Raw genomic sequence first — 15,787 nt, 5'->3', positions numbered from 1 at the left:
TAGGCAGGGTCCTTTCAAAAAGGAGCCCCATCTGGATGAGCTGCGCGGCGGCGAGCCACGTCAATTTTGAAGTGCCGCGGCCGCCCACATGCTAATGAAGCGCTGAATATGCATTTCAGCGCTTCATTAGTAAACTTCGAAATGGCCATTTGCATGGCCATTTCGAAGTTTTGGGCTAGTGTAGACACGGCCAAGGTGGCATGAAGGGACCAGTGCACCCCAGAACAAGGCCTATGGTTTTATTTCATCTGAGATGCATTTTCTCATGAAAACCTTTATAAAAATTATCTTTGGTGCTGTTTGTTTGCCAGACGTATCTTTGTATGGTGGAAATTAATCCTATGTGCTAAGAACTATTCCCTACCCTTGATCTCTGCACATAGTGAGGGCAGGATATAGCCTTCATTCAGGAACAAAATTGTTATTAAATAGATTGCAAGCAATCTTTAGACCCGAGTATATTCTTCAACAAGTTGCTACTTCCTAAAACACCTAACGCTCCTGTCATATTTCTTCTATGCACTGAAAATCATAGAAGTTTTTCCTCTCTCTTGTTGTTGGCATTTCATTGCTTGTGATGTTCTTTAATTTAATACAGGATTATCTTTCACTAAATCTCTGTTCTCAGATGGGGACAAAGCTGGACTGGAGGCAGGGTGTAAAGGGCAGAGTGAAAGAGATTATACTGGGGCAAAGCAGAGTAATACACTAAGGCTGCATCTACACTCGCATTCCTCTTTTGAAAAAGGCATGCAAATGAGGGGAATCAAAATGCAAATGAGGTGCAGATTTACATATCTGGTGCCTCATTTGCATATTTTAATGAGCTTCTTTCGAAAGAAGAAAAGCAGTGTAGATGCGGCTCTTTCTAAAGTAAACACCATCTTTGAAAGAACCCTTCTTCCCATAAAAAGGAAGAATTCTTTCGAAAGAAGAATATGCAAATGAAGCACCGGATATGTAAATCTGCACCTCATTTGCATTTTCAGTTTCCCTAATTTGCATGCCTCTTTCAAAAGAGGAATGGAAGTATAGATGTAGCCTAAGGCTATGTCTACTGTGGACAGTTCTGTCGACAGAAGGGGCCTTCTGTCAACAGAGTATTGACAGAACTCTGCTTTTGCCTCGACAGAGTTATCTCTCAAAAATTTAAGGCTTAGTTCTCTGTTGACAGAGTACAGTAACTTCTGTTGAAAGTGTAGACATAGCCCACATTTTTGAGGGATAACTCTGTCAGGACAAATGCAGAGTTCTGTCAAGAGGCTGTCAACAGTAGGCTTTATGAGTGTAGATGGTCCCTGAGTTATGTTGACAGAAGGCCCCCTTCTATCAACAAAACTATCTAGTGTAGACACAGCCAAAGTCTTTAAATTCAGATCAATGAAAATGTATAAATAAATAAACATGTTTGATATAAACATCCACAAGCAAAGCTGTTACCCATTGCTGAGCTCAAAGGGCCAGGCTGGGCACTAGGCAGGTATACACAGGGCAAGTAAAGGTCAATAGAGCTTATTCTGGTCTTAGAAACAGTTCTGTGCCTCCACCAGTCACTCTGCTCGTACCTGACCTTCCTTTCACCTTCCCACTGCTATGCAAAGATCCCACCCTCAGTAGCATTTAGCTCAGCATTATGCAGGGAGTGTGCATTGCCTGCATAGCACCTCATGATCTTCTCTCTATCCATTTGAGAATTGCAGAACCACACACGTGCCCTGCTCCTTCAAGAGACGTACTTAACAATTATCTCTGTGGACAGAATTTTCCCTTTAATTAGAAGTTTCTGAAGTCTGAAAGCATTATTTGGTGAAAAAAAGATCCAAGTGCAAACTAATTCTCGAGTCTGCAAAATCCAAAATGAAGTTAATTATGGCTATGTATACACTTGCCCCCAGCTTCGAAGGGGGCATGGTAATCAGGGTGATGGGAGATTACTGATGAAGTGCTTCAATGAAAATGCAGCACTTCATTAGGCAAATTCTTCCCCGCAGCAACTTCGAAGTCTCAAACTTCGCAGTGTCTTTACTCCTCAAAATTCTGGGGAGTAAAGGCACTTTGAAGTAGTGTGGGCACTTTGAAGTGCCCGCAACTACAAGGAATGCCAGCACTTTGAAGTTTGACACTTCGAAGTTGCCGCAGGGGAGAATTTGCCTAATGAAGTGCTGCATATTCATTGCAACACTTCATTAGTAATTTCCCATCACCCTGATTACCATACATAGCCTAAATGTGGAGCTGTCTGGGAAGTACTTCCCTCAACCCAAGAAAATTTAGATGAAAATTAAACAAAATGTCTTTTTGTTGACATTTTTTGTGATTTTGGTCAAGAACCTGAAAACCCAAAAACTTACTATTTTTCAGTTTTCTACATCTGAAAACTGGACATATTTTTAAAACTGAAAAAAAAGTTTTTGATTAAAAACTCCTCAGTTTTCACAAAATCTTAATTTTCAGGTGAAAATGTCCATTAATTGAAAATCATTTTCCATAAAAAAGTGGAAGTGGAAATCTTTGATCAGTTCTATTCAGTTGTAAAATCTAGTGTATATGGCAAAAAAGGGTATAATTTTTGTTATTCTTAGGAAGGTAGCCAATGTAATTAATCAAAAATCTGTGAACTACAGTAAAAGAAGTTTTTCAAAAGATTTTGTGTCATTTTCCCTGTCAGTTGAGTGTTTGGAGACCATAAATATGGTTTCTTATTTTCATTTTAGAGTGAAAGCCACCAACTAACAAACACTGATTCTAATTTTATTATGAACAACTTCCAAAAAAGAAATACTGATAAAAACAGAGGGTGGAATCCTGGCTCAACTGAAGTCTGTAGAAGAACTCACATTGACTCCCCAGGAGTTCACCAAAAACACGGTAATGTTTTCTTGAGAGAGCCTGCAAACTCACACACGTGAGCAGCCTCACACATTCCAAATGGACTAGTCATCTGTATGTTCACAGGACTGGGCCCACATATTTTAAAGACAGCAGTGTGGGAAGTATTCTGCATGCTCTGTGCTCCAAAGATATTGAATGAACTGGTGAGCCATTGAAACCTGAGAGCAACAGTAAAGCGTTTTCCGTCACGTTCACAACCTCTTTTGTCTCACTTAAGCTTTTCAGATTGTTTCTTTTTTTCAAATGTGTTTGTCATTTGCCTTGAGCAACCCTCTTTAGCGTCAAACTCTGTAGAGAAATCTGGTATTGCAGATTAAAAGGCAAACAATCAGCCCAAAAAAATGAACTAAAATTGGTAAAAATCAAAATGGAAAATTGGATTCTTTGCTTATAAATCACAAGTCACATTGTAGGTGTTTATTTTATTGCTGTTTTCAGACACATCCAGACAGGGATAGGAGGGACAATTTACATTACAGATTTTTCACTTTCTTAAAAGCACAGAAGTGAATCTTTTTCCTAGGTTTGTTTCCTGAGGCACCAAGTTACCAGTTAAGAAGTACAGGTGAAGTGAGGGCACAAAGAATAGTCTCAGATCTCACACACATAAGTTCTTCAGTCAGCTGTACTTTATCTAAAAACCCCAAAGAGTTCAAAGAAACTTTTGAAGTTGTTTTTTTTTTTTAATGTAATGCTGCTTTCCGTGGTTCTTCAGAAACGTATCTTGGATTTTATAGATGTCAGCTAAGACTGCATTTGTGAGAAACCAGAGGTCTCCATCTCTCTCTCTTATTTGGGGTCTGTTTTAAGAAGTCTCATAAATCTAAAAGTCAATAGTACATAGTGATGTGTTGTCATGTTTCACCAAGTCCTTTGACACTATACTGGAATAAGGAAACAATTCCAGATGTTCACAAAACCAAAGTGGTTCCTTTATTATGTATTATTTTCTTTAAAAAATGCTTAGCTAATTTCTATTCTGAATCATTATTTACATTTTATAATTATGCTGATTCTCACCAGACATCTATCTGACACCAAAACATACACTCAGGCATCACCACTTATCCAGTGTCCTAGGAAATAGTCAGTTAACACTTACTCTCCATCCATAATTTATTGAGCATTCTTTCTAAAGAAATCAGTGTGTTAGGTGCATAACTGACAATGGAGAAGTTCCATTCTAGGATAGGGTGAACATCCATCCCGTATTTGGCAGGACGGTCCCGTATTTGGAAAGCCAAAAAGGCGTCCCTACTTATTATTTTTTTTAAAGGGAAAAATTGTCCCATATTTGAGCCCTCCCCCAACTGACCTCGTCCTGCACAGCTGCTGGTGGAAGTCACTTCCTTGAGCCTCAGGGAAGCAGGGGAGCTTGGGCAGCTGTCACATCCTTGCTGCTTCCCTGGGGCTCAGGGAGCGCTGGTGGCTGCCACTTCTCTGGGGGTCCCGGAGTGTCCTCTTCCCTGGGCTCCTGGCAAAGGCCAGTGGCTGCTGCTTCTCCAGGCTCCCAGGGAACACTGGAGGCTGCCGCTTCTGCAGGGCTCCTGGGGTGGGCTGGCAGCTGCAACCCCTTTCTTGGCTTCTTGGGGCTTGGTGAAGCTGAGAGGAGCCGCCCTTCCCCCCATATCTCCCTGTCCTGTATTTGGGACAGGGAGGTATGTTTGCCCTATTCTTGGAAGAACTTGAAGCTCTAATATATATGTACCCAAAATGGCAGGAGTGCCCAAGACACACCCCCACACACACAAAAAAAGAGTGGCTGACTGAGTAAATTCAGCATGTATCAGTTTCACAATTGGAAGTGTTCATTGTGGGGAGAAACTTTAAGTAGGAGAGGTAAGAGGTGTGTTCCCTGATATTCCCTCCTGTGGGCCCATCTACAGTTACAATACTTGGGGAAATTCTCTTCTGGGCATTTGCAGCTCAATTATAGCCCCTTTGTAATATTAAAAATACAAAGGGGTGACAAGGCCACTTGTGAATATGCCTCAGTGTGTTTTTTAACCCTACTATTGTGCCTTGCTGGAGAAGAAACACAAGTACAAAAACCTAACCCTAAAAGCAAAACAACAGAACAAATATCAAATACTTACTGGTGAAAGATGAATAATTCCATTTCCAGTATAAAATACCATAAAAAAAGTGAGAGAGAGCCACTGTCTTGGGGACTTTCGAAGGGAAGGTCTACACTTGGAGCTGGTGGAGTGACACCTAACTCAAGGAAGCTTACATACATAAGTTAGCTCTGAGCAAGCTAGCTAAGTAAAAAATACAGTATACCCACAGCAGCACAAGTGATGGAGGGGATTAGTTACTCCACATATGTGCCTGTCCTAAGACTGTAGGCATGCACCCTTGGTCTCTAGATCTGAGAGTTATGCCCAGTGTTTAAAGTGCAGGTGTACCCTAAATGTGCATGTCATTGTCCCTTGTCTACACTGGCCTGCATCCTCGACACTTTTATGCAGAAGCCTGATAACCGAACAATGAAACGCAAATGCTTGTACCGCTAAAATGAAGTGATTAGCCTGTATGGCTGTGTCTACACTAGCCAAAAACTTCGAAATGGCCATGCAAATGGCCATTTCGAAGTTTACTAATGAAGCGCTGAAATAGATATTCAGCGCCTCATTAGCATGCAGGGGGCCACGGCACTTCAAAATTTACGCGGCTCGCCGCTGCGCAGCTCATCCAGACATGGCTCCTATTCGAAAGGACCCCACCTACTTCAAAGTCCCTTTATTCCCATCTGCTCATAGGAATAAGGGGACTTCGAAGTAGCCGGGGTCCTTTAGAAAAGGAGCCCTGTCTGGATGAGGCGCGCGGTGGCAAGCCGCGTCAATTTCGAAGTGCTGCGGCCGCCCGCATGCTAATGAGGCACTGAATATGTATTTCAGCGCTTCATTAGTAAACTTCAAAATGGCCGTTTGCATGGCCATTTCGAAGTTTTTGGCTAGTGTAGACATAGTCTGTATGTTTATAGATGTGAGAAAACACTGCTAGTAAGTATTTATTAACAGTAGGCAAACTCAAAACCTCTGCCCCCTGAACAGGCGCTAGGTTGGTCCAAAACGCTGAGCCCCAAAGTTCAGTTAGAAGTCAAGGTCTTCTGTTCACAGATTCAATAAGCCTGATGGGAATATTACTGAATTTAAGCTAATGCAGTAAAAATAAAATTAGATTTCTGCATTTATTATATTTTCCCAATTAAAACCAAATAGGCTGGGGCCTGTTAGCTGAATGAAGAATCATGCACGTATAGAGAATTGAGGACCCAATAAATATTCATATGATCAAATGTATAACAGATTTGAAAGGACAGCTGACTCAGGAGGGCTCATTTATTTGGTCTATTTTCTGTTTCTATTTAAATTAAGAAAATATGGCAAGAAGTTCTCTGCCAGCGGATTTAATAGCTACAGCAGAGATTTGATTTTTTTCCCCTTCATATGATCACTTCTGATGTTTACCCATTGTACATGAAAAAATGTGAGAAAATAGCCTAGTGACTTTTTTATACAATGCTATTTCAACTCTTAGGAAGAAAAATACAGAGGAAATGAGAGAACATTGCATGTATAAAATTGTTGGTAACACCTGCTTGTAATGCTCAGTGGTTTCTAGCAGGCATGCTGAGAAATTACTTGGAGCTGGGTATGGGTTTTGTAAATCTGAGTCAGGAAAAATCTTTTTTTTTTTATAAAGAAAGCAAGGGATGGAAAGAGAGAGGAAAAGGCAGCATTTTAGTTAGCATTTAGTGTTTATTCTAGCCTTGTATTTGTGCACCAAGATAAAGCAAACATATGGATCATGGCAAAAAAAAAAAAGAAGAATTTTTGTGACCAAGGTACAGAAACATATTAGTTTTGTCTTTCAAACACAGAAATGTTACTATTTTTAAAAATTAAACGGTTCACAGATGGCTATAAATGAATCAGTTAACTGCATCAGACCTTGCACACTTTTTAATCAGTGTTATGTTAAAAATGTATCTTAGCCTTTTGAAAAAGTTCCTAACTGTCAGGGTAGTCAAACAGTGGAATAAATTGCCTAAGGAGTTTGTGGAATCTCCATCACTGGAGATATTTAAGAACAGGTTAGATAGATGTCTATCAGGGATGGTTTAGACACTACTTGGTCCTGCCATTGGGGCAGGGAGCTGGACTCGATGGCCTCTCGAGGTCCCTTCCAGTCCTAGTGTTCTATGATCCTATGACTCCTAACTTCAGAATTCAAAACCTGTCTAGATTTTCCTTAAATTTGTTTGGTGCTAATCATCACAAAGTGCCAGTGCAGATATCAAGCACTTGTGTAGCAGTGATCCTGGACCAATCTCTGCTTCCACGACAAATGCATCAGACATCCCTTCAGTGACTTCTTTGGCCAAATTCACAAGTTCTGCAAACATTGCAGAGATGCCACCCTTTCTATTTTTTCATAATCCTCTGATTTTACTGTAATTATGAAATTACTAATTCAGTTTTAAATCTACTACTTTTGCAAGATAAAACATGCATATACACACAGAGACATATAAATTTATGTGTGTCACTCACCATCAGTCAGGTCCAACAAACATAGCAAATAGGTTGGCCACTGGGGCATTCTTCTTCATGCACTGACTTCACAGTGGGTGCTGATAGTAGGCAAGCAATGAAAAATTTGGATGAGTTTGAGATGCTTTTGAATAGTTCACTAAACCCACTGGCTTCATGTTGCATTCTATCTGTCCCACGTGGTCTCTGCAGGACTGCGTTAAAGCACCTAGAGTGTTCCAGCAGAGTCCACAGGGGGCAATTGAAGGACAGTTCTGGCTTGTGCTGTGACTCCAGCACCACAAAATCTTGCTGAGAATAGCCGCAGCTTGCTAGTTCTCAGACCCACACTGCACTGGGCAGAGAGAAAAGCTGGAGGGGCAGCAGGAGGCAATAGTGGTGGAGAAGAGGAGGAGCATTGTCTCAAGAAGGAAGCCCAGTCCCATGTCTAGCCAAGGTAACTGAATGCCTAAACAGCACAGCAGGGCAGCTTTCCTGCAGTGGTTCCTTCCTTTCTCCCTATTTGGAGGTGGAAGTCAGGGGCGCAAAGGGGAAGGAGAGGCCCACTGTGTGCTCCCCTGTGCCAAGGTTTCAAGCAGGCACTCATTTTGACGAAAGGAACAGCAGAAACATCAGATGTTTATGAGCACATTTGCCACCATCCACTTCTGTAAGTTTGCTATGCTCCAGTGCAAGCTCCCCAATCTACCTGGGGATCTGGAGATCCAGCTTCCGTCTCTGGGTGGATAATATTTTTAATGGAGAAGTTAACAATTATTTTTTTTCACTAGCACCCGCCTGCACCATAAAGGGCACATATGTGGATTTTGTGCCCAGGATGTTGAATTCTCTCAGTAATTATGCAAAGCTGCAAAAGCTATTAGTATTTTACTGGTCACAAACGTATTAGATATTTAGTATTTACTCAGAACCCTTTACGACAGACTCAGTATCACGGTCACTGAATAGAACATTATAATATAAATACATTGAAAATTGTGGGTTGCTCTGGGCGTGCAGTTGCTAATTATAGTTTGTCTTGTTCATTGAACTAGTTCTATTTTGTAATGGTTCACTTAATTACAGTATGTGACTTTATTTTTAAAATGTGATTTGTTTTATAGGAACCTTGTTGCTGGCACAGTATCACAGCTAAAGTACCAGCTGGTTCTTCTTCGTTTAATTGTTTGCCAGATTGGTTACATAATTTTCCTATGTTACCACAACTTTCTTAAACTACTACTATGTGGAAGAATGGTTACTTTTGAATCCATTATTGAATGTCCAGGGAGGTTGAAGGGTTCCCCTTTAGGTTTATGTGTATTCCAGTTCCTGATGTCAGACTTATGCCCATATATCCGTTAGTGCAGAGACTGTCAATTTTATCCAATGTGTATTAGGCCATTGCTGGCACATGATGGTATATCTCTACATTAGTGGATGAGCAGGTGTATGAGACCCTGATAGTGTGGCTGATAGGGTACTATGGGAGAGGAGCTGAGGAAACATTGTTCTAGGTCAGTCATAAAAATGTTGGCATATTGTGGGGCCATTCAGGTGCCCATGGCAGTGCCACTGAATTGAAGGTATAAATTGTCCCCAGATCAGAAGCAGTTTTGGGTGAGGACAGAGACAAAAACCTGCAAGAGACAAAAACCTGCTAGATATTTATCAAGCGTTCTTAAAACTAAAATACCCACCTGGGGAAGTAAAGAAACAGATTGACAGAGTTAGACAAGTACCCATAAGTCACCTACTTCGTGATAGGTCCAACAAGGAATATAACAGAATGCCAAATGCGATCACGTATAGCCCCAGATTAAACCGCTCCAGTGCATAATTAACAATCTACAACCTATCCTGGAACACAGTCCCTCACTCTCACAGTCCTTGGGTGATGCGCCAGTCCTCTCCTACAGATGGCTGCCCAATCTCAAGAAATTGCTCACCAGCAGCCACACACCATACCATAGAAAACCTAACCCAGGAACCTATCCCTGCAACAAACCCTCCTGCCACCTCCATCCACATATCTATACAAGCAACACCATCACAGGACCTAACAACATCTGAAGAAGTGGGTTTTACCCACAAACGCTCATGACCTAATACATCCGTTAGTCTTGAAAGTGCCACGGGACTGTTTGTGTTATGGGGGGGGACATTTAGTTAGGAAGAATAATACCTAAGGTCTAGTTCATGCAAGGTACTGATTAGCCGTCTAGCCACAATAAGTCTAACACAGTTTCAACCATGTATTGCCCCCAATGAAGTCTATGGCACTACTCACACTCAGTTAAGCACATGCAGAAATGCATCACTGAATCAAAGCCAAAAAAATCAGCATTTTGCACAGCTGATGCTCAGCACCACTCTGTGAAGGCAATGGAACAGCATGGTCTGAAAAATAAATACACAAAGTAACAAGACCTGAGAAAACAAAAAAGCAGTACTCTAGCACTTTAAAGACTAACAAAATAATGTATTAGATAATGAGCTTTCCTGGGTCAGACCCACTTCTTCAGATCTGAATTTTCCACATCTAAAGAAGTGGCTCTGTCCCATGAAAGCTCATCACCTAATAAATTATTTTGTTAGTCTTTGAAGTGTTACTGGACTGCTTTTTTTGCTGTGTGAAGACATAGACTAACGTGGCTATCTCTCTGTGACTAAGACCTGAGAAATTTAAACAAGATTATCACTTCAAAACAACTGTGTCATTTTGAGAGGACTTCAGATTAATGAGGGGAAAAGTACAGCCGAATGGAGAGAGAGAGCACGTTTCATATATTATTGTTACATTAGTTTCAGATATTCCTATTAACCATACTCCTACCTATATAAACAATACATTTCATCATGAATTTTCACCAAATACACTGTGTGCTCTTATAACACAAGGAATGTTACCTACCCTCAAAACAAAGTTACATAGGATCTTTTGTCATTCTTTACACAGTCAAAAGGAAGGAAGTGAAGTGGCACTCTTACAACCATGTGTCACAAGATTCGCCTGTGACTGCTGCGTATTTGATTGGACACCTGCAAAATATAAATGACAATCCAATTACACCAGCAATGAGAGATAAGAGGATAGGCTTCTTTCTGCAGAGTGTCTCACACTACAGAATTACTGCTGTTCAAAAGAAAAAATACTTGGAGAATCACTTACACTGAATTATTTATGCAAAGGGGTGAACCAACTTGTAAATAACTTCAAAGACAAGTGGAAACATTTATCCCCTACTGAAATGTTTCGTACATTTTTAAGCCAGAGATTTCCCAATTGGTTTGTTTGAACAAACATGACAGTCAAGAAGCAAATTAAGAAAAAAAAATAGCAGTTTAACAAGAGCTTAATTCTCCCACCAAAACCCCTCCAGCTGAATATCAGGTACAACATATTGAAGACAAGAAGCATGAAGATAAAAACATTATATCATCAGAACAGACTTCTCATTGCTATTTTCTATCCTGTTAGGCAGGACACTGATTTTAGCAGTTTCTGAAAGTCGTTTTTTCCCATTTAACACATAGTATGAAAGGGTAAAAGTTTTGCAAAGAATCCCAAAGTAGCAAGCCCTTAAGCAAAATACAAACTCGCCTCAGCCTCTCTCCCAATACAACTGAAGTAGTCATATTTCTGATGTCCAGTAGTTTTGCTATCTCCAGCTATGGTCTCATCAGATAAGCAGCTCCAGGATATGGAGTATATAAGTAGATTTCTGTTAGTTATTCAATTAGACTGTGTCTAGACTGTAGCCATAGCTCAAAATAATTTATACAGTTTGCACAACGCAAATTATTTCAAGCTACTCTGTTTTGAACTTGGTGCCTTCCTCAGCACTGAGGTTTGAAATAAGGGACTATTTCAAGGTTTCCACTACCCATCTCATGCCAAGGGGTAGCAGAAGTGGAATACTGTGCTAGAAATACCCCTGCCTTTTCAAGCGTGGCATGTAGCTCCAGTGTTGTTATTTCAGGATACATTGTTGCCATTTAGGGATACTTTTGTATCCCAAAATAGCAACATTAGCCTAGACAGAGCCCTAGGGGCTCTCTTTTCTCTGTATCACTACCAAAACAGTGACCCTGTGTAGCACTATGAGACCCTGTGCTATTGACAATACTGTATCAGCTCTAGCGTAGCAATGACAAAGCACAGGAATTTTAGCTGGGGCATTCTAGCCAGATTCCAGCCTGAATAATCGGAGTCCTTTCTTCCTACTTAAACTCCCCAGATTTTTGAAGTGGGGGCTGCTTTGCATTCTGAGTTAAACTGTTGTGTACCACTGCTCTTGTAATTTGATACCAACATAGCATTCCAGATCAAAGGTGACCACATATCAGTCAACGGTTAAATTACTGTAGAAGTGGTGTATAGTTTAGGAAGTGATTTGATGCAAAATGTTGCTTATAAACATAAATTATTTCACTCTAAAGTTGCGATTTTATCCCTTTGGGAAGCTAACCTTCCATTGGTGTGAGCATGTGGAATTTATGCAACTGCAATGATGGCAGAATAAACTCTATATTTTCATATAAAATGTGATTACTCATAATTTATTAGCTTTTAATTTAAAGAAAAGTTTCAGACAGAGTGCCACCCTTTGAGTAGTTATTTCCCAAGCAAGAGAACATTCTGCAAGTACCCTAATTGTGTCAGTTTTGCTAAAGCTATAGTTAAATTCGTATTGTTGACTGAAGCATAATGTCAAAGAAGCATGCAGTCTGACGGCAGATTATGGTTCAGAGTATGTGTCGTCAATTAAAAAAATTCATGATCTGCTGCATTTCAAAAAGGGCTCAAATGACACAAATACCATTTTCCTCAATAACAGAAACAAAAGTTGCCTTGAGGGTTTCTGAATTGTGATTGCATAAAAGATGTGCAAGGTGAGTTTGTACAATCATCTCAGTGAACCTTTAGAAAAGAAAAGGGAATTTTAACTTTGTTTTGTGGACACTGTATTCTGAGTGTATAGGCTACATCTACACTGGCCCTTCCCTTTGGAAAGTGGCATGCAAATGCAGCGAATCAAAAATGCAGATGAGATACTTATTTGCATATTCAGCACCTCATTTGCATGATGGCAGCCACTCACCATTCTGGAAAAGCTGCTTTTGAAATGCAAAATGGTTGTGTAGATGGGGTTCCTTCAAAAGGAAGCCCCACTTTTGAAAGCACCGTTCTTCCTAATTTTTTTCAAGAAGAAGGGTGACTTCAAAAGTGGCAATTTTGTCTTTAAACTAAAGTTTTAAAATTTGTGTTCTGGAAAATTAATCCAAGTATTTTTCAGCCCATTTAATCCTAAAACTTAATTGTTAATAATACATCACTTAATTCTCCTCTGAAACTACAGGCTTCCTTACTCTTTGGTCAGAGGAAGGATGGCCTAGTGGTTAGGCCACATACTTGGGAAGTTATTGGTTCAAGCTGGTCCTCTAGCACAGACTTCCTATATGAACCTGGGCAAGTCATTTAGCCTTTTTGCCGCAGTTTCCCATGTGTAGAATGAGACCAACAGTACTTCCCTAAATAACAGGGGTAGTGTAAAGGTAAACCTTTAAAGCAAATGGCTATGTCTACACTATAGTGATCTGTCAACAGAAGGTACCGACAAAATTTCTGTCAACAGACTGCGGCCACACACGAAAGTGGTTCACTCTGTTGACAGAGACAGCCCAGCCTCACTCTTGATAGAATGGCCAACCGGAAGCACAGCAGATGGGGCTGCCCTTTGACTCAGAAGCCCCTATCTGTTGACAGAGGCCCCCACACACACACACCCCCCGATCAGCCACATGGCTTTTTTGTCAACAACTTCATCGAGAAAGGTGTTCTGCCTCATGGGGGAGAGGCAGAAGGCTGTCAACAAAAGTGCCAAGTTCAGTCGACAGTATGTCAACAAAATGCATTTTTAGTGTGGATGCTGCCTGGGTTTTGTTGACAAAACGCTCTAGTATAGATGTGAGGTACTCAGACAGTTGGTAGTGAGCATCATATAAGTATAGTGTGTAACTGAGAGGCATGGACCCAGGCTGTTGGCATACGGGATTGAGCCTGCAACTTTAGGGGCTAAAGCCATCTCTACTGCATGAGTTAAAAAGCCATCTGCTATGCAGCTAAGACTATAGAAAGACTTCATGCTCCCTTGTAAGTGGTCTCAGTGCCTCTGTGTTACAGGTGTAAGAAACAGATGGTTCCTTACCCACCCAGATTTTGATAGAAATCCAGCCGCCCGGAGACACAGAGGTGCTGGTTATCAATAGTTACCCGCCTTTAGCATATGAACAACACAACCCTACTGAACAGTGCCTTACCCGACAGTTTTGGGTACATCTCTGGAACAAAGAAAAAGGGAAAATTACAGATTACAACCTGGTCAAGGAGTCCTTTTGCAAGGGGGAAAGGATGGATGAGTTTTGAACTGCACCATGCACCTGATTTCTAGGGCCAACAAATTATTCCTCTACAAAATGTGAATCCGGGAACAATGAGAGTGGGTTTCATTGCTGTTGCGCTTTGTGCATGGATAAGCATTTCCATATCCTAAATCTTGGCTGGCCCCTTCAACAGCTCTGGAAGTCACATCCACTCTTCATAAAGCCAAAAGAGGTCAAGCAGCAAGAGGATGGGAACAGAAAGCTTAAAGGGCCCACACATCATGTAGATGGGCTTGAAAACTTGAGTTTTCTAACAGCCATGCTGTGGTAGAGGGAGCAAGGTGGTGAGGCCTACGACTCCTGAGCTAAGATGCTAACACTTAGGTATGGGTGTCTGCCGACACATCCCTTCTTCATCATGGAATGAGGATGACTGGGATGTCGGCAAAAGGTTCCCGGAGTGGCAGACGTCGGGCTCCCAATGGAGCCTAGACAGAGCCTTAGTGTCTTCCACATAAGTGTCCTACATTGGGCGTGATGTAACTGAGCATTCACCTGATATATGACTATTCAAACGTCAGTAAATCCTTGGTATGAGTGGTGTTTTTCTTTGAGCATATTTGGGGAGGGGCAAGAACATAATGTGGAATGTGTCTATTTGAAATATTTTCCAAATAAAAATATGTTTAGAATATAAAGGAATCAATGTCTAGCTTGTACTTTTATAATAGAATCTTAAAAAAATAAAAGAAATTCTGCACATTGAGGTATACGGCCAACTGAGGTTACTGTTGATTTCAAAATTTAAACCTGTTATATTTGCTTTCTCCTGCCACTCCCCTCCTAAGTTTATTTCGCCCTCTTGTAGCATCTTATCATCTGCAAAGCACTCTGAGGAAAAACTGTCTTTGTACTTCATGTTTGTATAGGACTGGGAACAAAGGGGTACTGAAATCTCACTGAGGCCTATGGACACAATAGCAATATAAATAGCAACTACTGGCTTCCTGCAGCTATTTATTTGTTTAACTTATCTGTGAAGTTCTTGACAATGTGGTCCTCTGTTTGTTTGTGGATACCACCACCTACTGTAACATTTGTTAACTATATTTTTTTTCCCTGTCTAGGCGTACCCCATAAAATAGGGAGAATAATCGATGGAAGTCCTGCTGATCGCTGTACGAAACTAAAAGTTGGAGACCGGATCTTAGCTGTGAATGGCCAGTCTATTATTAACATGCCTCATGCAGATATAGTGAAGCTCATTAAAGACGCAGGTCTTAGTGTAACACTTCGCATTATTCCTCAGGAGGGTAAGTAATTGAGCCTTAAACTCCCGGAAGAAAATTATAAATAACCTCCAATTAGTAAAAAAGAGTTTTTGTTTCAAAGCTTGCATGTGCAATATATAATGGTTACATGTGCAACCATAACACTAGTTAGAATATTATCTGAATTATTAAAAACAATTTAAATGTGGATCTATGTTTGAAAGAACCTAAGGAAACTTGATGGCAGTGGGAGAGAGCACTGCAATATGTGTGTGCTACAGACCTGTGGAAGAACTGCCTTCTGACACCTGGATGTAAAATACTCTCTAAAGATTTTAACTCGCTCCTTTTTGTATTATTGCATTCCACTGATTTCAAGTGAGTTATTCCTTATTTTCACAAGTGTAAGAGAATGAAATCAAGTCCTTAGCCAGTGGGAAATAAGTGATTCGCAAATTGTCATCTTGTTTATTCATTTATACCTGTAGTGAATGACTGCAAAAATGGAAGTAAAATGCCACCGCTAGAGAGATGGGTGAAATTTGATTTGATACTGTTCTGCACAAGGATACTGTTTTGCACTGTGCAAGGAAGGGGAAACCAAGCTCCAAAGGGCTCAGTTTATCAAGATAACAACCTCATTATTCTGAGCATCAGCCTACAAAACAATCAGTGGAGTTTCTTTAATGCAAGCATTGT

At 40.6% G+C, this 15,787-nt stretch overlaps 1 protein-coding gene across 8 annotated transcripts in view; it reads left to right on the top strand.

The window, feature by feature from the left end:
- MAGI2 (membrane associated guanylate kinase, WW and PDZ domain containing 2) overlaps window positions 1-15,787 on the top strand; it is a 1,201,350-nt gene that overhangs the window by 1,126,334 nt on the left and 59,229 nt on the right. For all 8 annotated transcript variants that reach the window (XM_075017288.1, XM_075017279.1, XM_075017302.1 and 5 more), the window contains one exon: window positions 14,945-15,130. In XM_075017288.1, the coding sequence (XP_074873389.1) occupies window positions 14,945-15,130 (186 nt within the window). The remainder of the gene's footprint in view (window positions 1-14,944; window positions 15,131-15,787) is intronic.

The sequence above is a fragment of the Carettochelys insculpta genome, chromosome 1 (assembly GCF_033958435.1).
Source record: "Carettochelys insculpta isolate YL-2023 chromosome 1, ASM3395843v1, whole genome shotgun sequence".
NCBI classification, from domain to species: Eukaryota; Metazoa; Chordata; order Testudines; family Carettochelyidae; genus Carettochelys; species Carettochelys insculpta.
This window is presented reverse-complemented; position numbering and strand designations above follow the sequence as displayed.